We start from the raw sequence: 25,944 nt of genomic DNA on the forward strand, positions 1-25,944 counted from the left end.
ACCAGGACTGTCAACGGATCAAACATAATGGGATCTTGAAATGACTACAGTAGATTTAGGCCCGAAGCAGAATTCTAAGTTCAATCAAGGCCTTGTGGGGCTGGTCATACATTAGACTAGTCATATGCAAATTCAGATACATGCATCTAACAAAAGTAGTCAAATCTAATAATGTACACTTCTAATCATATGAATGAAACAGCTCTAGTCAATAGACTAGTATATGCATATACGTCCAAAGCTTAGAAGATTACTGGGAAGAATCCAATGAGGTTTATTTCAGACAAATATAGTAGCCCAAACTCTTAATGACAAAAATAAATGTAGTTGCTTAGTCATAAATGTCTCCAATTCTCCAACAGCTCCACCTGTGTTTGAGGCTCCACACTTGCATCCGTTCAACCCCGAAGTTCTACCATGAATACGCATGATTAAAAATTTCACACCAACATAACATCAACCCTTTAGGAAGAGAACAAATCGCAAAATTTTAATTATCCAGCTATGTAGGGAATTACAGCAAGGCCAACAATACAGGATGCCCAAAGATAGATGAACGTGGTGTTCTATTTTTAACAAAGAAAAAAAAAATGAACTTCAGCACTTTAACCATAAATTTTTATTACAAAGTAGACATCCCATAAATCAAAATTCACTAGCAGGCATTGGCCTTACCAAGAAAACTAGTGTATTCACGGCCAAAAGTGACTTCATGTAGAGATCAGAATGAATGCGTTGACCCAAAGTCAGGCTCTGGTTAGCCTGAAGTGACCTCATTGAAAAGAAGTGTATAAAGTAGGCCCTCTTATATTCAGTGAGGATTATGAAAACCTGGAGTTGCAAATCTAATCTCAAGCCTCATCCCTAATAAGTTGATCCCCTACATGCTTGTTGACATTTAGAGTAAATGCTTATGTCTGTACTAGCTCTCCAGAAGAGAGCAGAAATTTCTCCTTAATTTCACTTTGCATCGATCAGAATTTTGAATTATACTCCATAAAGTGGAAGAATTTTGACAAATGAGTATGCAAGCGCACCAGTGAATATGTAACTGTCCACTCTGTCTAGTATTCCACCTGCACAAAACATCCCAAACAATGAACAAATCAAAATGCAGTCAAATAGATTCTAAAATTCAGACATAATAATACACAGAAAATACCTTTTCTAAAGCTCTAAATTTTACAGGACACAAGAAAGAAAGTTTTTAAGTACCAGTGTTCACTTCACACTCATGTTCAAGGCAACTTTTTTACCCCCCTTAATCCCTATTTTTCATTAAGGCAGCTCCAACTATGTAACTAATGTCCAAATCCAAACCACACTTGATGGTATAAAAAATTAGTCACAGAACTGAAGAGTATCTTTCTTTTTGATAAGTAGAACTGAAGAGTATCTTTCAATGGAGAAGGATGTTGTGGTGAAATCAATATGCCAAGAAAACAGTAAACATGACAGGGTGATTGCAAGAGAGAACAATCATTCCTAAATTTCCGGTACAATTTATAAGGGACATACTACTAAATAATAGGAAGCAAGGAAGCAAATAATTTCTAGTGCAAGAGATTCATACTATTAACCTGATCTTGTTTCTCTGCTTTCAGTAGGTAAAATCAGACGACCTAAATTTGAAACCTTATCTAGCCTCAGTTTAATTCTCGTTTTTATAGGCAACTCTATTCTAAAAATGTGGCTCATAGACCTGTCTTAGATGATGTGGAATTCTCTAGTATCTCGAAGGAAGATGCCCGTATGATATATCCATGGCATGCTTCCAATCTTGCTGGAGTGTTTTGAAGACAGAAATTATGTAAGTGCTTCAAAACCTTCATACTTAGACTCTGTTTGAGAAGAGTCTTAATGCTTCTTTTCTTGCCCTATTTCCAAAAAGGCGGATGCTATAAAGGTCAAGGATTTTCAGCCAATTAGCTTAGTTGGTGGGATCTACAAGATTATTTCTAAGGCGTTGGCTAATCAGTTTCGAAGGGTGGCACATGGGCTTATTTCAGATTCATAGAATGCATTTGTGAAAGGTAGACAAATCTTGGACACCGTTTTAATTGCTTCAGAATGTATTGATAGTAGGTTGAGGACAGGAATTCCAAGGGTGTTGTGTAAGTTGGATGTGGAGAAGGCGTATATCATGTGAGCTGGGATTTTTTAATGTATATGCTTCAGTGCTGTGAGTTTTCAGATAAATGGAGAAAATGGATAAAGTGTTGTATTTCAACTGTCAAATTTTCCATTTTGCTCAATGGTAGCCCATTTGATTTCTATGGAAGCTCTAGTTGGATTCGGCAAGGGGATCCCTTATCTCCGTTGCTTTTTGATATTGTTATGGAGGCATTGAATCGCATGTTAAATGTGGCTGCTAATGCTGGATAGTTCTCAGGCTTCTCTGTAGGTAATACGGCTGGTACATCGATAATGGTGTCTTATCTTTTATTTGCAGATGACACTTATTTTTTGTGATGCTGACCCTACTCAGATAGCTAGTTTGAGGTCGATTCTGGCTACATTTGAGGAGGTATCAGGTTTAAGTATTAACTCGGGGAAATCTAAGTTGGTTCCTGTGGTGAGGTGCACAATCTGGATATTCTGGTGGGGCTGTTGGGTTGTAGGCAAACTTCTCTTCCTTTGAAATATTTGGACCTTCCTTTAGGTGCTAAATTTAAAGAGTTTCAATCTGGAATCCTATTTTAGAGAAGATAGAGTGGATATTAGAATGTTGGAAGAGGTTGTATTTATCTAAGAGGGGTAAGGTAACTCTTATTAAAAGTACTCTTTCCTCTTTAGCTACATACTTTCTTTCCCTTTTGCCTATACCAGGGAAGGTGGCAAATCGTATGAAGAAATTACAGAGAGATTTTCTTTGGAGTGGAATTAGTGGTGAATCTAAATTACACCTAGTTAAATGGGCTAAGGATTGTAAGCCTATGCAGGTTGGGGGCTAGGTATAAGACGGTTAAGGAGCTTTAATTCTGCCTTGTTAGGAAAATGGTTATGGAGGTATGGCATGGAAACAGATGCTTTATGGAGGACGGTTAAAGAGGCAAAATATGGGAATGTTTGGGGCGGTTGGTGCACGAAAAAGGTGACAAGTGCTTATGGTGTTACCTTGTGGAGATTCATTAGAAGTGGCCAATTGAACTTTTCTTAAACTCTTTTTGTATGATGTGGGGGATGGTACTAGAGTGAAGTGAGTGAAGTTTTGGAAGCATGTGTCGTGTGGGGAATGTACCCTCCAAGAGGCTTTTTTGAAACTTTATTGTATTAGTGGGACAAAGGATTCTTTAGTGGCGGAGGTTATGTGTTGGTCTACGGGGAAGATTCATTGGGATGTTCGGTTTCGTCTTACACTACAAGATTGGGAACAAGAATCTCTGGATCTGTTTATGGATATGGTCTACTCTTCGACTATAGGGGGGTTTGGTCCTGATAAGGTTTGTTGGAAGCCAACAAAGAGTAGAGGTTTTGAGGTTAGAGGAATCTTTCTTTCTACCCTCCTACTCTCTTATTTTTCCCTTGGAGAATGATATGGCAATCAAAGGTTTCTCCAAGGGTAATTTCTTTTCATGGTTTGCTTCCTTAGGTAAGATTTTAACAAACAAACAACCTTTGCAAAAAAAATATTTTTGTTCTTGATTGGTGTTATATGTGTAAGAGTTGTGGGGAGTTAGTGGATCATGTTTTGATCCAATGCCCCATAGCTTGTGAGTTATGGTCGTTGGTGTTTTGTTTGTTTGGAATCCACTAGGTTGTGCCTCATAAGGTTATTAAGTTGTTTGAGTCTTGGCAAGGTAAGTTTGGGCAATATTGCAATATAGAATTTTGGAGACTTGTGCCTCATTGCTTGATATGGTGTATTTGGCATTAAAAGAATGCTAGAAGCTTTGAGGGATGTGAATATTCTATGCTAGAGATTAAGTCTTTTTTCTTGCACACTCTCCTTGAATGGAGTATGGCTTTGTCTCATTCTTCTTGTTTTTCCCTTCCTTTTTTTTTTTTTGATATGTAATAAGAATATTATTAAATCAAACTGAAAACAAATGAGAGCCACTACAAGGTGTTCATGATGGTGAACACAAGGAAAGGCAACAAACAAACAAATACCAACAAAGAACCAAGAAAAAACTTAAAGTGCAATACTAAGAGAAGAAATAAACTCGATGATAGTAGAGCAATCCAAGAAGCCCCAACACCTATACCAATCAAATAAAGTCTTCTGGCATAGCTTGTAATTGAACCAAGGATTTCTCGGTATCCTCAAAAAAGCGCCGATTTCTTTCCTTCCAAACAATCCACATCAAACAACTAGGAACCATATTCCATATGTCTGAATTAAATTTTCCCAACCAAAAACTCCAACAATACACCAAGCTTTCCACATTGCCTGGCATGACCCATTGAGTCCCAAAGATCTTAAACATATAAACCCACAGAGAATGAGCTACCAGATAGTGGAGGAGAAGATAATCCACAGTTTCCTCATTCCGATGGCACATTCAACACCTATTTGCCAAAATGCGCCCCTTAAGCTTAAGATTATCCAATGTAAGGATCTGCCCATGAACCGCTGTCCACACAAAAAATATCACCCTCCTAGAGATCTTAGCTTTCCAAACACCCTTCCACGGAAAGTTGGAGGCAGTTGCACCCCTAATGATATTGTAATAGGACCGGGTATCAAACTTGCCATTCCCTTCCTGTTTTACTTGATCATAGTTATTTTGGTTCCTAATTTGTACCCCTTAGTACATCCCCAATGTACTTGGGTTGGCTTTTTTACTAATAATGCTGCATCAAGGCATTTACCACAAATTGGTGGATAAGTTAATTCTAACCTGGTGCCGCATCATGGCATTTACCACAAATTGGTGGCTAAGTTGTACAAATGAAAGATTAGAAGTATGACATCCTCGTATCACAGTACAATGAAAATTGCAGAAAAATATAATAATGAAGTGGAGGGGAAAAAATCTCGATTCAAGTTCTAAGTAAGCATAATGATGATGCTATAAATGGACAGTTGAGTCAGTTGCATGCAGCATTTGAATACGACACTAAACCAGCTACCCAACTTTAGTTGAAATAACACACAAAAAAATGTTATTGAAATTTTTCAAAGCAATGTAACTAAAAATTTTTCCATCATCAGAGTTTCAAAAGAAAAATTCAAAGTTTTCTCACAGCTTACAGCCACAAGCAAAAGATAATTACCATGTCCAGGTATGAGGGACCCAGAGTCCTTGACGCCTGCGTCACGTTTGATCATCGATTCAGTAAGATCACCGAAAATGGAACCGAAGAAATTGAGAACCCCAAAAGCAATTGCACTGACAACCACCAGAAAGATATGTCAAATGCACATCAACAATTTCAAAAAGGTGTATATAAGGATATTGACAATTGATATAGAAATTATGCATGTTCATCTTAAAGGAAATTTTAAAAGAAAGTAAAAAGGAGAAACATTCTCCACTCAGTATAACAGGGGATAGAAGATTGGTCATGCTTTACTAAACGAGTGAACCAAATCATCAGTGCAACAAGAGACACAGGCACAATCTGTTTGTGCTCTGTAAATTTCAGGTTGTTATACCCTTCATGATTTGTTCAAGGAATAATCAGTTCATTGCGTGGTTGGACATAGGAGGTAAAATAACAGATCCATGATTTATCAAAAAGAATAACAACCTATTACATCAGTCTTTATCCACCACCTCATGAAAAACAAAAAAATATACAAACATTCAGAGGAAACTCCTGAAAGAATAAAACCAAAATAATATATAGCCTAGGAGATCTCCATGTAATACCATTGCAACATCCTGCGGCTAACAAGAGTATTACATACAGATACAGATACAAATGATTTTTAAATTAAGGAATCTATGTCCAATGTATAGATTGCACTTAAGAGGAAAATTTAATACCTTATTAAAGATGTTGGCCAGCAAAAAATCTTCGATAATATAATAGAAGTAGCTACACATCCACCCAAGCCTGTGATAGTTCCCTCCCATGTCTTCTTCGGACTGATACTAGTAAGTGGTGTCCTACCAAATGTCTGCATTGGAGTACAAAACTATCTCAAGGTCCTCATAGTTATGAGCCCAACAAATATTATGTGGTAAAGCTGTAAAGGAGTCCTCTGCACACTGTCCTGATGATGGTTATAAATGAATATCTCACTGTAAAATAACCCAAAACACTTGACCAGTTCTCAGCACAAAGTCAGCAAAGCCCTTGTGATTGCAACCCAGTGACCTAAAGAATTGCCATCTTTTTCATAACATAGGTACATACCGAACATAATATATCCACTATTAACTACTACAGTTTTTAACATCTATAGACAAAAACCTACACAATAGACAATTGTGGCCTTGAATGAACTGTATCTCAATAGTATGTCCAAAAAAAATTGCATTTAAAAAATAAAAAAATTGTGTAACAAGTAACAAAAATTTTTTTTTCAAACTGTGAAGTGATTACAAATTAATTTGCTACAACTACATAAATATTTTCACAGATGCCATAGGATGTCAGATGTTTCTTATTATTTTGCTAATTTTTAAATTTTGAAATTTTTTAGGATTTCCCTAGTCAAATCAGAATCATTTTGTGATAGTACATTGATTAGTATCTATTTAGAAATATTTTCACTTGGTATTTCAATTTTATGAAGACTATATACTAACTTTCGAGCCTGTAAACAAAAATAATAGTTTGAAATTCATTAATTGAGTTTCACTACTTTTTGGTGGATTCCAAACCTTTTTCTTATTGATTCAAGGAACCTCTCATAGATATAAGGATTTATGCCTAGCTAGAATGAAAGCTTGCCTATTCAAACTTTTTGTACCATTCAATTAGTATAAAAGACTGTAAGGTTCCAAGTATGCTGAGAGGTGAAGACAAAGACAACTACCCTGTTGATGATGATTGTGGGGCACAAACATTTAGGGTGCTGATTCAAGCTGATGGTGAGAGCATAACTTGTTAACTCCATGAGATTTGTGTCATGATATCGATATATGTTCAAACGTCATACAAAATTTGTGAAGACAGTAAGAATAATCCTACCTAAAAATTTCTCTTGCACTTGATTATTCTTAAATTCAACAGAATTCCAATTCTATAAGTTGATAGTATATCAAAGAAAGAAAACTTTATTAACTGGATTCTTGATCTTCTCAATGGATAAGTCACATTCCATGGCATATATAATGAGGATTGCTATTGCTTGTTTTAGGTTCTTCTACACCTTAATTGGCCATTTTTATTGGACCTTAATAGTAATACCCCCAATACTAAACTAGCCCACCTTAGAAGAAATAAGAAAGCTATCCTTTAGTCCTAGTATTTTTCAACACAAGCAAATATAATGAAAGACGATAATGCCAAAAAACTTCAGTCATCTCTCTCTCTCTATCTCTTAAGCTCTTGTTTCTCTCCCCTAGGCTCTAGCATCAGCATAAACTTCTTTCTCTTTGCAAACAAGGAACCTTCTCCTAAATATAATGCCTGCAATGCATTGGAGATCCTATGGCTGATACAATTCTTAATCAACAAAAGAAAGATCCCAAACTCATTTAAGAATCATATCAATTTTGCCTATATTTTTGGTGTCTCTCTTAGATTGTGGAAGTAATCAAGTATAGCTCGCTTTTAGGCCCATGGAATTTGCTTTCAATGCTTCAGAACAACCCTCTCACATTATCACACATCAAATTTAACCTGATGCTTTGACATCCAAAAATCCTTAAATACTGAGAGCTAAGAAATTTGTTCTTACAACTATATCTAATTTCTGACACTCTTGTTCCCCTTCATCTTCACCTTTTTAATCATTTTTCCAATCCTTATTGTCAGTACAAAAGTTTTTCCTACAAAAAGTAATATATGAGGAAAGGGGTCACATATTCCTTTGTGCAGCATTTAATGAAACATGAGCTAATATGGGAGCTGGAGACGTACATATTCAGATTGTGCTGCCCAAGAGCTTGCTGCAAAGGGCATAATAAAAGGCGAGGAGATCCCCTACAATAGTTCAGTAGCGGGCAAGTAGCCTGTGCTTTGGCCACAATTTGTTGTCAAGACAGATATTATATGTCAAGTAATTTCCTGACCCAGAAGAAACTCACACCACAATAGGGATGATGGCAAGTATCTATGGGAGCAGAATGGCATTATGGGTTTGTGTTTGTGTGAGAGAGATTATCTATCCCTCTGTTCTTAGAATTTGATATATCTTTCTCTTCTTTTATGTAATCCATATGAAAGAAGAAATAAATGGCCAGACTGTTGGCTTCCTTTCTCTCTGTTAGAGAAAAAGTGGAATTATTGTTCAAAAAATTGACTGATAAATTGGGGTGTGGAAATATCACCTCCTTTATATATTTTCTGGAATTCCTAACCATCACTTTTGTGCAACAGATCAAATCAAAGAAATTTTCATTACATGGTTCGTTGTTGATTTGGATATTTCATAAAGGATCTTCTAATCACCATAGTTTTTTTTTTAATAAGTAAAAAGTAATAATAATCACCGCAGCATTTTTTTGACTCGTAGGGCCATTCTGTGAACTTCTGTTGGCAGAGCTCACCAAAGCCCTCAGAAAGGTCACTGACGTGGCAATTTCATATCTATGATTTTCGTAATCCAAGTAATAATAATCACCGCAGCATTTTTTTGACTCATAGGGCCATTCTGTGAACTTCTGTTGGCAGAGCTCACCAAAGCCCTCAGAAAGGTCACTGACGTGGCAATTTCATATCTATGATTTTCGTAATCCAGCATTTTTTAACTTCCAGCATAATTGTAATAAGAATCAGTGAATCACCACATGTAATAATCATACTTAATAAAAATAATAATAATTATCATATTTTTATTATAAAATACCTTGCCGCCCAGAAAAGCATATGTATCAGCTGCAATTATGCTGCTGATAGAAATCAAGCATGCTACAAGACCAATGGTCCAATGAGCTTGGCCACCAAGAAGAATTGGCCATGATGCTCCTATTCCTGCCAAAGATAAACTGGTCAGCAGATAAAGCTTGATAAAAGCACTTACAAGGAGACACATATGCTTAGAGGAGATTTAAGAGAGAGAGAGAGAGAGAGAGCAAGGGGAGGAGAAGAATTGGTCTTCAAATATAAAGAGAAAAAGAACGGCTAGATATACACACTAAAATTTCATCAGCAGTAGAATATCAAATACAATGGATGGAAAACAATTTCTAATTTTTTCCAAGATACCAGTGCATCACGCCCAACATCCTGTTAGTAACATGTACACAAGGAGAAAATTTGATGTCATTAATGGTTGAGTGAGGGCCCAAGTGACCCACCCCAGTGTCCAACTTTCTGTCCAGTCAAGCTCAGATAACTGTGCTCCATACTCTCAGTTTGTAAAATTCTTAGACTTCATAACAAAGAGAGATTTCTTCAAATAACAGAGTTGTGTTCCCTATTGATTGGCCTTTGATAACATAGTTGTCAGATGATATGGCAGCAACATTTAAGCAATCCATAACAAGAGATGCAGTTTCTTAAGCAACTGAAGGGTACAGTAAATCCAACCAACAATAGCAATGCGGAAACCATTGCCATCACTTTCCAAATGTCTCATGTGGATAGCTTATGATCCATTAATGACTTCACTGATATGTAGCTTTAAAGTAACTTCAGGAAAGTCCCCCACTTTATTGTTAGGCAATTAAGCATTGACAACAATAAATTAAAGAACAATGTCATCCCAGAAATGTGACCCCCATAAAATTTGTCCGCATGGAAATAGCTGAAACAGGCTATCATGATAACTGATAAGTTGAGTTCAAATTAAGAAAATTCTGAGTGGGAGATTCAAAATTGTAATCCAAGTCTATTACCTAATTTGATGAAACCCCCTTGTAAGTTTAAATCAGTGGCTTCTACCGCCTCCCAAAAAGAAAGAGTAAGAGCAGAGTAAAGAGAGGGACTGAGTACCCTAGGCAGTCTAAAAAATATTTCGGAAGACTAGCACATGCTGAGTACCATAAACCTATACAAAATAGGAGGATTGAAGCTACTCTAAACTTAGTGAAATTTTCTTTTTTAACACTTAAAATACAAAAAAGCACTCAATTTTCAAGTTTCAAAATTAATTTATCTTTGTGAGTGTTAATTTTTATAAATCTCCTTAAAACTATATACGCTAACAGATAAGCATAAAGGCTCAATTTCTTACTAGTGTTTAAGGCTGGGGCAGCTAAGCCACATCGAAGTTTAACCCAGAAAGAAGGAAGATATCCGCAGTAAAATAGCCCAAACATGGTACTACTGAGCTGTGCGAAACGAGGATTTCCTCTCTGTAAAAGCAATGCCATGGCAACAACAAAGGCAGCAAATGTCACGGAAACGTCAATTTGACCAAAATACCTGGCCACATATGAGAAACACTAATCAGAAACATACATTCATCACCCTCCCAAACCTGAAGAATGCATTTATAAAAAATGAGATAGAAAGTTTCACTATCATGCAAGTCTAAAGAATTCTTTCTGGAGTCAATTTAATGATAGAAGTTCAGTTTCTTAATGTCATTTGAAAATTAAGGGAAAAGAAAGAATAGGGTAGTCCTGTGACAAATATATCCCATATCAGACATCAGAAAAGGCAGTATATCAGTAGTAGAGACACAACCTTTTGAAGTCAAAACAGATTAAACACAATTGTCCAATATCAGCTGTTTTCTCACTCGTTCAGCTACTCTCTTTTTTTGATAGGTAATCAGAGAAATAGTATTAATGAAAAAACAAAAAGGGAAAAGTACAAGATGTTCATCATGATGAACAAGAAAAAAAGAGCACACAACGCAACACAAAGAGGGAGATCAGGAAACTAAGCTACGGGAAGACATAAACTCAGAGAGAGAAGAACAATCAGTAAAACCCCAACAACGAGACCACTCCAAAAGACTGCGATGACTTAAAACCTTTAACTCATCCATCATCTTCTCTTTATCCTCAAAAGATCGGCGATTACGTGCCAACCACACAGTCCACATTAAACACCCTGGAACCAAATTCGAAATGTCCGAATTATACTTCCCAAGCCACTGATGCCAACAATATAACAAACCTGCCACTGAACCTGGCATAACCCAATGAATACCAAAAGCCTGAAGCATAAGAGACCATAGGGAATGAGTGACAGGACAATGAAGAAGAAGAAGGTGGTCCACCGACTCCCCATCTTGGCAACACATAACACACCAATTGGCAAGAGGCGACCCTTAAGCATAAGATTATCCAAAGTGAGGATTCGACCATGAGCAGCTATCCACAGAAAGACTGCCACTTGTTTAGGAATCTTTGGATTCCAAATCCCCTTCCAAGGAAACAAAGAATTTGAAGCACCCTGAATCACCTGATAGTAAGACCGGATGTCAAAATTACCATCACCTTTTAGTCGCCAACAAAGAGTATCTCTCCTCTCACCCCGAGGAATACGGGTTTGGATAAGCTTAAGTAGAGAATAAGATGCAGTCAACTCCCAATCTTCAAAAGCTCTATGAAACCTCAAATTTCACACTCTAGCAGTGCCCCCTTTTGGAATCCACAAGACCTCAGAGATGAAAGCATCCTTGACCGCTGAGCACACATATAGCTCAGGATAGAGATCTTTTAGAGAAATATCACCAATCCTTCTATCATGCCAAAAACGGATACAAGTGCCTTCCCCCGTTACAAAAGATAGACGCTTAGAAAAGCTCTCCCACCCTTCATGAATGCTTCTCCATAGGCCACACCCATGAGTCCTCCCGCAGACTTTAGTGCACCACCCCCCTTGACCCTCGCCATATTTAGAAGAGAACTCTCCGCCAAAGATGAGTAACTTCATGACCAAATCTCCATAACTATTTCCCTAATAGAGCTTGATTCACACTTCTCATCTATGAAGCACGGGTGCGTTTCGGGATGCGGGTGCGGGTGCAGGAGCGGGTGCAAGACTTGGCAATTTTTGAAAAAGTATGGTGCCGGTGCGACGGGGTGTGGCGATTAAAAAATTATTAAAAATATTTTTATTTATATTTTTAATATATTGCTAAACATACTTTTTTCACATTATATTAATATATACCAAATTTAAAAGCAATAGTAAATAATAACTAGAATACAGAGAATGAGAGAGAGCCTAGCTGAAGAGTGAAGGAGGAGTGGGAGAGAGGCGCAAGAAAAATGAAGAGGGAGAGGGCTGGGTCTTGGTTTTTTTCCAAACGGTGCGTTTGCACCTTTTTTTTTTTTTTTTTTTTTCGGCCATACACATCTGTTGTTGTTGTTTTTTGTTTTTTGAATTTCGACTGGTATCGGCAGATTTCGGCCAATATCGGTCGATTTCGCCGGTATCGGTTTTTGCCCGATACGGATTGAATCGGCCCGATTTCGCGCACGTCGGCCCGAATCGGTGCCGTATCGACGCGAATTACGCCGAAAAAATTAATTTTTTAATGACCGACGCGGCACAAACGCGCAGGCAGTGGCGTCGCCTGCGCGTCCCCGCGTCGGACGCAGGTGCGGCGGCCCAAACGCCGCACCCGTGCTTCCCAGCTTCTCATCCCCAATCCACCCATCTCAATGGGTGAGCATACCTTATCCCAAGCCACCAAAGGATACTTGAAACTCCCCTCAGAAGACCCCCACAGAAAATTGCTCTGAATACTTTCCAATCTAGCAGCCATAGCTTTAGGAATAGTAAAGAGAGATAAAAAGTATGTTAGGAGACTAGAGAGGGTACTGTTTATAAGCATAAGTCTACCACCCTTAGAAAGATAGAGACGCTTCGACCCAGATAGTTTCTTCTCCATTTTCTCCAAAATAGGATTCCAGATCGAAGCAGTCTCAAAAGAAGTTCCCAACGGCATCCCCAAATATTTCATAGGCAACCTGCCCACTCTATATTGAAGGATATTAACCAAAGCATCAAGATTATTCGCCTCCCCAACAGGGACAATTTTACTTTTCCCAACATTGACCTTAAAGCCAGTAAAAGCCTGGAAACAAGACAACACCAACCTAATGGGCAGCAACTGTTCCCTAGAGGCATCACAAAATAAGATAGTGTCATCAGCGAATAACAAATGGGAGATACACACACCAACAGTGTTCACAGCTCCCACATGAAAACTCCAAATAAGATTACACTTCTCAGTCTTCTTCAAGAGCCTACTTAAGACCTCCATTATCAATAGAAACAAAAGCGGGGATAGGGGATCCCCTTGTCTTAGCCCACGAGAACTTCCAAAAAAGCCTTCAGGGAAACCATTAACCAAGACTGAAAAACGGACCGATGTAACACAAGCCTTAATCCACCCCCTCCATTTCAGCCCAAAACCCATGCGGCCCAATAAATAAAACAAGACCTCCCAGTTCACATGATCATAAGCTTTTTCAATACCAAGCTTGCAAACCACACCCGGAATTCTGCTCTTCAACCTACTGTCCAGGAATTCACTTGCAATAAGCACTAAATCCAAAATTTGCCTTCCGCCAACAAATGAATTTTGGGACTCAGAGATGAGCTTATCCAAAACCACCCTCAACCTATTAGCCAACACCTTGGACAGCAGCTTGTACACACTACCCACGAAGCAGATGGGGTGAAAGTCCTTAATGTTAACGACCGTCTTCCTCTTCCTTCCTGCCCATCTCATGTCAGGTAGTTATCCCATTTAGTTAGTTGCACAACTGGTTCTTGTTTAGATCTCTTATGTCCTACTCTGGTGTATTTCAGGATCACTTACATGGTTCTGCTTGGGGTACAAGAAATAGTTGGGGGAAATGAAGCAGATAAAGTTGTTGCATTTTTTGTGCTGCTCCAACATTTCATCCTTAATTGATTTCCCCAGAGTTTACTCAAGCATATTGCTTTGCTTTCTCTTACTATTTCTTCCTACAATCTACTCATAATAAATTTGAGTCAATTTTCATTCTTATTTTTGCTCTTTCCTCTCCTCCCTTGTGTGGATCCTTGTGACACCAACAATGAGTTGCATTTCAATATAAATTTGAGTAACTATCTGGATTTACTGTGGGAAATATAGCTGCATCTGGAAGAACTTTTTGACTTAAAGGAAGGATAAAAAACTTAGATGGAAAGCAGCTTGCCTTGCAACCAATTTCATTGTAAATGATATGGACAACAGGAAGGTAACTTGTTGATTAAATCATTCAACTTTTCATTTTATATATTTCCCCTCACCAAATCTTTTTTGTTCCTACTTTTAAAGTTAGCATGCGCAACTTACAACTACAAACAATAAAATGTAACTGCATATGAAACAGAAGCATCTAACATATGAAGCACAGCTTTGGCACTATATATAATATGAAAATAAATCCCTAAATGAACATGCTTCAATTATTCCCACAAACATTAGTTTACTGATGGAAATTGAACAACTCCCCCCCCCCCCCCAAAAAAAAAAAAAGAGGAATTTGATTATTGATGCAATTGTCTCTATTTTCTGATTATTAAAGTGGCATAGTACCCAGAAAAAACAAAAACAAAAACAAAAACCACTAGAGATGCATAACTTACAAGGTAATTATGGGCATGACAGCACAAATTATAGAGCACACTCGTGACACATATCGAGGAGGGGGTGTCATTCCTGCAGTGATTCCACGACTCCTAACTAAATCAAAATACTCACGTGCACCAACAAAAACAGCAGCAGCCATGAATGCCGTGAAAACCCATCCTCCAGCCAATACGACACCCCCAACAGAGACTCCAATGCCAAGTCCGAAAACAATTCTTTTCCTTAACTGACTAGCTTTCTGTTGCTGCTCAGAGAGCAAATCCTCATTTTCTGACAATTTATCACCTTTGTTGACTTCCTACAACATATCCGTTTCAGCGATTCCACTCAACCATACATCCATTCTCACAAAGATACATAATTATTTTAATAAGTAAAAATTAAAAATAAACCAAAGCTCCAAAAAATTTCACATCAACCATGGCAACCATCACAATCTTTTCATCCATAACAAAAAGCCTAAACTTACACCATATATTCCAATTTTCCCTAATTATCCTACATACCATGAATATTTTATGAAATTCTATTATATAAATATATATATATATATATATATATATTTTCTTTATCATCCATTAATTTTTTAGGCTAAATTACAAATTTTACATCCTCTTAACTTTGACATGTTTTCAATTCAGCTCTTTAAATTTTTTTGCACCATTATTTAAAACCTTTATCGATCAAGTTGGACCGAACTAGACGGCATAACTAAATTGAAAACATATTTGATTGAAATTGAAAGAAAAAAAAAATGAAATCTTACAATAGTGAATTGAAAACATGTCGAAATTAGACGCCGTAACTTATATTTTAGCCTTTTCTTCTGACTAGCTTTCTTAGCAGACATTAAATTCAACCAAATAACCTCACAAACACACATAAATTTAAGTTTTTTAAAAGAAAAAATTTATTTTTCAACACCGACACATTTTTTTTTAAATGAATTCTTTGAAAATCGAAAACAGATTAAGTTACAAGCAAATTCACCAAAAAATTTTGAAACTCACAAGCAAATTCAGCAAATAACAACCACACAAACAAACATAAATTGAAGTTAAATTCACCAAAAAAGAATTTTTAAAATTTATTACAATCTCAAATTGAAATTGAAAGAACCTGATTAGCATTCTCCTCGCCGAGCTGTTCCGGCTCAACTCGAGCCACGGCGGTGATGACGCGCCGGCGAGCCAAGCCACCGTCTCGGCCGAGCCGAAGAACGCTTTTGCGGCCGTCAAAGACGAAATTGAGCTTCACAACTCTAGGCCGAGCAGGAACTAGGGCTTTTGACGGCGATGAATGGCAGGGGCAACTGGTTATGGAACACAGAGAGAGCGGAAGAAGCTTGTAGTTGTAGCGTCCAATTCCTGAATACGACGTCGTCGCCATGAAAGCCACCGAGTACCACCACTACTGCTCCTACGGATTTCGCATTGGTTGAGAGAGAGAGAGAGAGAGAGAGAGAGAGAGAAACTCTTTGTAGTGTTTAATTTTGTTTGTGGTGGTTTTGGAGAGAGAAGGAAAGATCTGAGAAACCGAAGAAGAGATGATGGAGCTCAGATCGATCGAGGCTGCTCGTCTTTGCGTGTGATAAGCGATAGGGGATCTGCCACGTAGGATTCATTTCTTTCTTCTTTTAAAGGAATCTTGTTTTCATCGTTAAAAAAAAATTAGAATTTAGAATGAATCTAATAAATTATTTATGGGTATCTTTGGTGTAATAATGGAATAATTATTAATAGTCATTATATTACTTGGTTACGTTTTTATTATTCGAAATTATTTTTTTTTAAGTAGTTGTAAATTTGTAACAATTATTCTTTTATTGCATGTAACTGGGTTTAAAATTAATATATTTCTAAGCTATATAACTTATGAATAGTTATTGTCCTTTTTTATATTGAGTTTAGTGTTATAATGTTTAAAAATGAGATAAAGATAGTGACATAATTCTTAAAAAAAATTTCTAAGTGAGTTTTTAAAAAAATAGTAGAAAATAATATATTCTTAAGAACTTTTTACAAAAATAATAAATTATTCTTTTAACCATTTGTGTTTTAAAATTTTAAATGATTTAACTAAAAGATAGAGATATTTTAGAGAATTTAAGAATTTGTGTGAGGATATTTTAGTATGCAAAACAATGAAACTCAAAATTATTACTTATTAGTAGTATAGATAATATCTTCTATTACCGGTAATAAAGATTAGTATTCTTAATGTAATATTTATTTAGTGGTACTACATGCGCCTTAGAAATTAAAAATATGAGTAGTGTTATGTTAATGAGTCTAGTTAACAGATATCATAATAGTAAATTATGAATTATTTAAGAAAATTTTAATTTCACTTTAATGGGAAATATATAAAATAAAATAAAAGGTCAAAAAAATCAATTTATATTTTTTATAAGAGCTTCTAAGAACATTTTCTAAACCAATGCCCGTAAGGGCTAGGGCATCATTAACTTTTCCCCATGTTACTTACTAGACATTGTTTGATATCGTGTTTTTAAATAACAATGTTTATCAAATTTATCTATGTATTAAAACGTGTGTAAAATAATGTGTAATAGGTTTTATTGTAAAAAGAAAATCAAATTAATTAATTAAAAAAAAACTTATTTATGGAAGCCTCTATATGAATTGGATAAGAGTTATTATACATAATCCAATATTAGTTGTCATTTCCATTAAAAAAACTAGTTGTCATTCATTAAAATTTAAATTTTGTTAAGAGCTATAAAACACTATACATTTACCATACAATATCAAATTATTTATTTCACACTAGTATATAACTCATGCTACCGCACAAGAATGAATATAATTTAATAAAATAATAAAAATAAATATATTGTATTTTATTATTTAAGTGATACTATTGGTTTTGTTTTTATTTTTATTTTTATTTATTAATCATGAATTTAGTCATGTTTTAAAGACTTAGTTTATTCATGTTTTAAAACTTAGCATTATGTAATTTTTTAACAAATAATTTTATCATACAAAATTCTAATGAAAGAATGCTATATAGACATATATATTCAAGGTTGATTCATACACAGTACATATAGCTATGATTAAGTTGCTTTATCACAAACAATTTTTAGCAAAACATTTTAATCAATTAAATGTGAATCTCATATCGTGCATCTCATAACAATATATAACAATAGAATAACGTAAATCTCATAAAAAAAATTAATCAATTAAAAATCATTAAAATTATCAGCATAAAACGTAAAGACAAACAAATAGGATAAGTACTAATTCTTTAAAAGAAAACTTACAGTGAGTTGAGAAAACTACACAAATAATCTTTGATGTTTGAAGAATGATGGGATTACAACTTCCTTTCGAAATTGGATAGAGACTTGTGCTGATAACGTGTTATGAAAAAAAAAAAAAAAAACATGCAACATCAATGATAGGAAAACAAAACAATTTTATAATTAAACAATAAAAATTATTGACAAAAAGGAAAGAAAGTATAGACAGATGAAAGAAAATAAATATGCAACATCAATAATAGGAAAACCACAAAATTATATAATTAAACAATAAAAAATTTACACAAAAAGGAACAACAGTATAGGCAAATGAAAGAAAGCAGTAATCAAACCTTAGGAATGGTTGGAATTTGTTTTGCAGAGCATAAACCAGGACCATGAAAATTGTAAAGACAAGTACAATCGGAATATCTCGAGAACCTCTTCTTATATAAGATACGAAAATACCCAAATACATGCATCATTGTTACCAAGAGATTCTTTTGAAATTCCATAGCATTGATTGAAGAAGAGGGGAGCTGTATATTAAGGTGCCTGAATCAATATGGAAAAGGGAGGTGAACCCAAAAATACGTGGGTGTGGAAAAGGGAGATAAACCTGAAAATACACAAATGTGGAAAAAAAAAAAAAAGCACATCGGAATTACAACAGATGGAGGAAAATTAGACTCCAATTTCATATTTACATTGACACGTGGCACAATATTGATTAGAATTCTAATTTAGAATTGCAATTGGAGCTTCTCTCTACTTCGCCTATTATATTTATATATATATTAGATTAGACACAATCACTAACTAATCCAAAATATATGTTAATTAGGATTATGTCAAAACATTTGAAAAAAAACCTAGGTATATTTATACTAAACACAGTCCTAAGTCCTAACATAATCCTCTTCTAAAAAAAAAGTCCTAACATAATCCTAATTAATATATATTTTGGATTACTTAGGGAGTATGTAATAGATAATTTTTTGAACCATAAGATTTTATAAGAGGTTTTTATATAATTGAAACCCTAATGATTAACTGGAACTAAAATTACCATTCATCAGTGCTAACGCCATAATATTTTTGCTCCTATTTTCTTTTAGAACACAATCTTCTCTTTATAATTGTGCTTTGTTAAATAACAAGATATCTTCTTATTATATAATTGTTGGCATGGAAACTTGCTGAAATTATTTACCCCAGTCTTCCATCACACTTGGTGCACATCTTCACATGATAAAAGCTTGGAGTATTTCTTAATTGGAAATATTACAGTAAACCTATCTGTGTTTTGGCCCATTTGCATTTTGTCTACCCGTGATTTAAAACTTAACACTTTGCCCACCTGAGCTTCATTCGGTTTGCTCCCCGTTACCCATCTCACCTTCAGATGTTAGAAAAACACGTTTTTAATAGAAATCACAACATAAGAAGGCAAAACCACTTTCCCTTAAAGACTTTCCTCACAAGCCCTAGAATCATGAAAAATCCCCATCTACATTTGATATACAAATCATGCTACAAGAATAAACCGAGATGAGCAACAGCTTGTTCAAGGGACCCAAATCCAGGTAATAAATCAGTCATTGTTTGGGTTTTTGAACTATTTTTCTTTGGGTTTGTTTGGATTTTATAATTTTTTGAGAAATTAGTCAATGTTACAAGTATTTATTTGTCAAAGCTCATCACTATTGAGAATGTTACATGAATTTGTTGATGTTTATGAAAAATGTGACCACCTGTGGATATAATTTGTTGATGTTTATGGGCATTTTGTCTATCGTGGTCATTATGCCTCATTGTGGACCCTACGAATCTGTTGGGTTTTAATTTTGGAAAATTCTTAGGTATTCCTGGAACACGGGGAAATGGTTATCCCTCTTCTCACATTCATGGTAGACTCCATCATGAATTTAATGAGTGGACCCCACTATAAATGTGTGAGGAATGAGCACCATTCTCTATGCTCTGGGAGTACCTAAGAATTACTCTTTAATTTTAGTGTTTGCATGTATTTATTAGTAAAACAGAAACATGTGGTCCTTGGCCCTTGTGTGTGTTGCCTCCCAGAAGCAAAACAGAAATATACAAGTGTTTATTCTTTATGTGTCTATTCTTTTACGATTCGTTAATTGTCTACGTGTAAAAAGGTAATTTGTTATTGCAGATGGATGATATAGACTTCAAATTCGAGGTTCATTATGTAGGTACTTTTCTGTGGAACCCAAATTTAGAATATTTTGGTGGGAAAGTTGAAAGTGTATGATAAAGATCCTGATAGGCTTAGTTATTTTGAAATAGAAGGTATATGTGATGATTTAGGGATTGATGAACCATATAGGTTTTATTATTTAGTTCTTGGGGGTAACTTGGAGCAAGACTTGAGGCTCATAAATGATGATGCAGATGTGGTGTCTATATGTAAGTTTCATGCAGAATGGCCAATAGGCACCATCTTATTGTATGTGGAAAATGGTCATACTCCCTTTGCAGTTGAACTTCCTAAAGGGGTTGGTGGAGGGGTAAATGGAGGGTTTAGTGGAGGGGAAGATGAAGATGGCTAATTGGAGAGTGATGGTGATAGTGTGGTGGTAGAAGAACCACACAATGCAGTAGCTGCTGTTGAAGAGGAGTTTGATTGGTTGAATGAAGGTTTAGAAGGAGAAGACTTTGATGATGATGTATTTGGTATGGTTTATCCACCTCACAGTGTTCCGCCTAAGCCTAAAACTATTCCACCTGAGCCTAATAATGATCCACCTCAACCAACTACTAATACATCTTAGCCAAACATTGGTCCACCTTCATATATAGATGTAGATGAGGAGTGGCCTTAAACAGCTCTAAAGAATGACATTGCAAGTATGGATGGTTCTGATAATGAGCAGAGGTCTGGCTACCTAGAATTCAATGAGAAGACTGATATGAGAAACGTTAAATTGGTAAAAATGATGAAATTTTCAAACTCCAAGGTTTTTAAGAAGGCTCTGAGGGAGTATGTTATTCAAAAGCATATTGATATCAAGTGAAAGTTAAATGAGAAGAAGAAGATTTTTGTACATTGTAAGAATAAATGTGAATGGAGGTGTTATGCTTCTATGGTAACTGGAGAGTGCACATTTCAGATCAAGACACTTAATCCTGAGTGTACCTACCCCTTAACATTTCAAAATAGTTAAGTTACATCAGTATATGTGGCAAACAAGTACCTGGAAGATTTTAGTAGAAATCCTAATTGGGAGGTCTCAGGTGTCCAACACCATGTCATGTAGCAAATTTCAGTTGATTTAAGTCTTAGTCAAATGTATAGATCAAGAAAGGCAGCTAAGGGTTTGATCACTGGGAATGAAAAGTAGTAGTATAGCCTACTTAGAGATTATGCAAAAATGATAAGAATGACAAATGTCGGAAGTAAGGTGATATTGCAAACAGAGGTAGAAGATGAAAATGCACAACCCAAGTTTAAAAGGATGTACATTAGGTACAATGCTTAAAAACAAGGGTTTCTAAGTGGCTATATACCATTTTTTGGGTTGGATGGATATCACTTGAAGGGTAGGTTTAGTGGGCAATTACTGTTTGCCACTCCTAAGGATGGAAATGCCAATATATTCCCGGTGGCAATGGCTGTGGTTGAGCAAGAGAACAAGGACAGCTAGATCTTGTTCTTGGGGCAGTTTAAAGATGATATTGGTAGGCAAGAGCAACTAAATCTAGTATTCATCAGTGATAAGTAGAAGGTATTCTCATATTGCTCATAATAATTACTTACTTGTGATGTTCATATTGATCATACTGCTTATTTGTGATTCTGAACTTGCTTGCTTGTAATACTCGGGGCCTTATACCTGCAATGGAGACTCTATTCCCAATTGTAGAGCATAGGTATTGTGTGAAATACATATACTTCAAGTAGGGGTGACAATTCATGTTCGCGTGTCGGGTTCATGTCGTGTCAAGTCATGAGTATTCGACTACATAGGTCAACACTAACCCGACATGTTTATTAAACAGGTCAAGATTCCTCAACCCTAACACGACTCATTTATTAAACGGGTCAGTCGTATCGACCTGTTTATCAGATTTTATCAAAATGAAAAATAAAAATTAATGAAAAAACAAACAAATAAATATTTTTAATATAAAATTCAAAACTAACGAGTAACTGCATCACAAATAATCATTCAAAATTAAAGCATATCCCAATATCACAAATAATCAATCACAATTTGTCAAAGAAAATAAATCACAACAACTAATAAGTTTATATACCTAGAGTTTGAAGGGTATATTGGTAAAATATCATTTAATTAAACGAGTCAGACGGGTCAAACGGGTTCTATGGGTTCAACACTAACCCAACCCATTTATTAAACGGGTTAGTCGTGTCAACCCGAATATGACACGAACCCATTAAGCCTCAACCCATAACCTGCTAATTTCGTGTCGTGTCGTGTCGGGTTCGCGGGTCGTGTCAAATTTTGTCACCCCTAACTTCAAGGTTAACCACAAGGGTATGAAGTTGAAGAGTTTATTGTGGAGGTCTGTTGGCACAACATCAGTTAGGGAATTTGAGAGAGGGATGCAATATTTGAAAGATTTGGATGAAGAAGCTTGTAAATATCTTGCAAATATAAATCCTGCACAATGGACCAGATCTCATTTTAGTCCTAGGGCTTTGATTGATTGTATTGTCAATAATTTGAGCGAGAGCTTTAACTCCATGATTTTAAAGGCTAGAGATAAGCTAATCTTATCAATACTGGAATGGATTAGGGTTAGGCTTATGAGTAGACTTTACATAAAGAGGAGTGGCATAGAAAAGTATCGTGGCAAATTGTGTCGAAACATACAAGACAGGCTGGAGAAGTTGAAAGTAGAGTGTAAGGGCTTCTGTGCAATGTCATCTGGGAGGTTTGTGTATGAAGTTGACAATAAGAGGGAAGTCATGTGGTGGACTTGGTAAGGAAGACATGTAGTTGTAGAGTGTGAGACTTGACTAGAATCGCCTACGAGTATGAAGTTGCAGCCATTTTTGTAAATCGTGAGAAATCAGAGGATTACACCCATCCATGCTATTACAAATATGCTTAAGTAGAGACATACAAGACACCCTTACCTCCAATGCCTAGCCAATCTGAGTGGATTCTAAGTGGCCTACCTGTTCCTGTTGCACCTAATGTCTATAAACTATCAGACAGGCCACCTATAAAAAAAAGAGGGATGTTGATGAGCCAAGGAACCCTTATAGAATTTCTAAAGAGAACAAGCCCATCAAGTGTGAGAGATGTCAAAGGGAAGGGTACAATGTAAGAGGATGCAAGGCTAATGTCACTGGTGAGACACCATGGGAGAGGAGGTAGAGAATGCAAAAAGCTAAATCAGTAAGTATTTTTTATGTGTTCATTTAATTGTTACTAGCAATACATCAATAATTGCTTTAACATGTTGAAATTTGGTTGTAAGCAAGGGGAAGGGCTTTTACATGCAAACAAAGATCCCAGGCCCTATCTTCATCTTAGGCCCCATCTTCATCCCAGGCCCCATCCTCATCTCAGGACCCATCTTCATCTTAGCCCCCATCAATTCATCTACCTTATAATATGGCCTTCTCTAACCATACTTCAGGGTAAGAGCCACCAGCTCAATGGTACTCTTCAGACTTCAAGTACACAGTTAAAGAAGGTCCATAGTTCTCTTCAAGCTAGCCAGCTCTATACACCTCTGCAGAAACATGGGACACTAGAGCACCATCATTACATGTACTATAGTTTTATGTTTGATGTTTATTCATAAATTAGTGAAATGAGTAGCTAACATCTCAATTCTTGTATTTTGTAGCTTACAAGACCACCTGCTACTAGAGGAACTACTTTCAGAGGAAGAAGTAATGCACCAAGAACACAAAAATGTAACACAAGAGGTGGAAATGGCAGCTATGGGAGCAAAGGCAGTCATAGGGGCAAGGGTAGTCAATGAAGCAAGGGCAAAGCAACCATGAGATTATATGTGTCAATTAAGTGTTAGTTTAATATTTTGTAAACAAGGGTAGGGCAAAGTGTTAGTTTATGTACTATTGGGGTTATATGATTAAGTGTTAGTTTATATGCTGTCAAAACATTGTTGGAGTTTGTGTTATTTTTGTAAGATTTGTACCAAATGCATTATATGCAATGGTCATGGTAGGTGCAACTATTTTGTTGTTGTTGTACCAAATGTCTTATTTTGACTGGTGGTTGATGAAAGACAATGTTCAATGTCACTTTAAGTGTGTAGACAAATTCCCAACTTAATGGCAGGTGTTTTATATGATTATTTTGAGTAGTTGTTGTCATGTAGTTGATTATTGCAGTTGAATATAGCAGATTTATATGTGTACATGTTGAATACAGCAGGTTTATTATTTTGAGTAGTTGTTGTCATGTGGTTGATTATTGTAGTTGAATATAGTAGGTTTATGTATATATATGTTCAATACAACATATTTATTATTTTGATTAGATGGCATTGCATTTGTTTTATTTTGCAAGTTGACAAATGGTTGTTATGCACTTTCAACACAAACACCAGACAAAATTCACTTTAAACAATGCAATTTAAACAATTCATTTTCAACACAATTCACTTTACACAATGTACTTTCAACATAAACACTAGACACAATTCACTTTAAACAATTCACAGCATCCAACAAAACACAAGACACAAGTTGCCAATTCACTTTAAACCATAGTGCTATTACAAAACAAAGTGGCTTCAAGCCAAAATTGGCCAATTAAGAAACTACTTATACATTACAACCCACCAGGCAAACTCAATCTCATCATTCCAACATTCTCACTTGAGCCAAAACAAAAAAACAACATAACCAAAAAAAAAAAAAAACCCATTAAAGAATTAGTGCAATTCTGGACTTTCTCTCTTGCTCTAAAGCTCTCGCTGCTATCTCCTTGGCTTTAACAGAGGTAGCTTAAAACTTCCTCTCCCTCTCAATAGATTTAACTGCCCTTTCTTGAGCAATTTCTGCCATTTGAGTAGCTTCTGCTGCTGTTTGGGTAGCTGTTCTTTCCCTTTCATTTGCAAGTTGCAGCTCACTCCGCAATATAGATAGCTTTTGTTGCACTAAAGGGGTAGCTTCATTCCCACATATACAAGTGAGATTATTAATCCAATGAAAGAAAGGGCACTTGGGACTAACCTATTCATAAATTTAATTGAACATATCACTTTCCAAACTCACTTCAATCAACTAGATTAACTAAAAACTAAACTTACCTTATATCGGCTACAACCCAAAAACCTTCTCCCAAAATTATCCACTGTCAGACTTGTTCTCAGTACACAAGTCTCATATGTACTCATATGCCCACTTGAACCTGAGTAATTTACACTTGAAGAAGACATTGCTTATTAACTTCTGCCCAAATTTCCTGTGAATCAAAACTACACATCAATGGACTTCTGCCCAACATAACAATCTTTCAAAAGGTGAAAACCCAACCCAAATAAAGTAGAAAATTCGTTCCTAGATTGATGTATCTTCAAATTAGAAATGCCTCAAGACAACCCAAAGTCAGAATGTCTGGGATGATGAAAATTTTATGAAACACATGCAGAAAAATGAAAAACCTAGCTCAATACAAAGATTTTTCGTGATTCTAGGGCTCGTGAGGGAAGTCTTTAAGGGAAAGTGGTTTTGATCCTTCTTATGTTATGATTAATATTAAAAACGTGTTTTTCTAAAGTCTGAGGGTGAGGTGGGTAACAGGGAGCAAATGGAATGAAACTCAGGTGGACAAAGTGTTAAGTTTTAAACCACGGGTAGGCAATGTGCAAATAGGCCAAATCACATGTGGGTTTACTGTAATTTCCCCTTCTTAATTTGTACATTTTCAACAAAACCACAAATCTTGGTGTAGTTTATTTTATTTTATTATTATTTTTATATGGTTACTAAATTGATTACAAACAGGAATGCACTTACAGTTTTTAAATACTTGCAGGACCTTGTTCAGTTTTGGTTGTTGATGAGCTGTACATAAGTAACAGCTAATAGACTTTA

General features: G+C 35.8%; 1 protein-coding gene across 1 annotated transcript; it reads right to left on the reverse strand.

The window, feature by feature from the left end:
• Positions 1 to 254: 254 nt before the first annotated feature.
• Positions 255 to 16,132, reverse strand: LOC142617216 (phosphatidate cytidylyltransferase 4, chloroplastic-like). Its single transcript, XM_075789983.1, has 7 exons — positions 15,716 to 16,132; positions 14,593 to 14,894; positions 10,241 to 10,431; positions 8,912 to 9,036; positions 5,937 to 6,070; positions 5,221 to 5,336; positions 255 to 1,076 (listed from the first exon to the last, which is right to left on the reverse strand). The coding sequence occupies exons 1-7, from the start codon at positions 15,983 to 15,985 to the stop codon at positions 988 to 990; spliced, it is 1,227 nt and encodes a 408-aa protein (XP_075646098.1). The 5' UTR covers positions 15,986 to 16,132; the 3' UTR covers positions 255 to 987.
• Positions 16,133 to 25,944: the final 9,812 nt, after the last annotated feature.

Source organism: Castanea sativa, chromosome 11, assembly GCF_040712315.1.
Source record: "Castanea sativa cultivar Marrone di Chiusa Pesio chromosome 11, ASM4071231v1".
Lineage (NCBI taxonomy): Eukaryota > Viridiplantae > Streptophyta > Magnoliopsida > Fagales > Fagaceae > Castanea > Castanea sativa.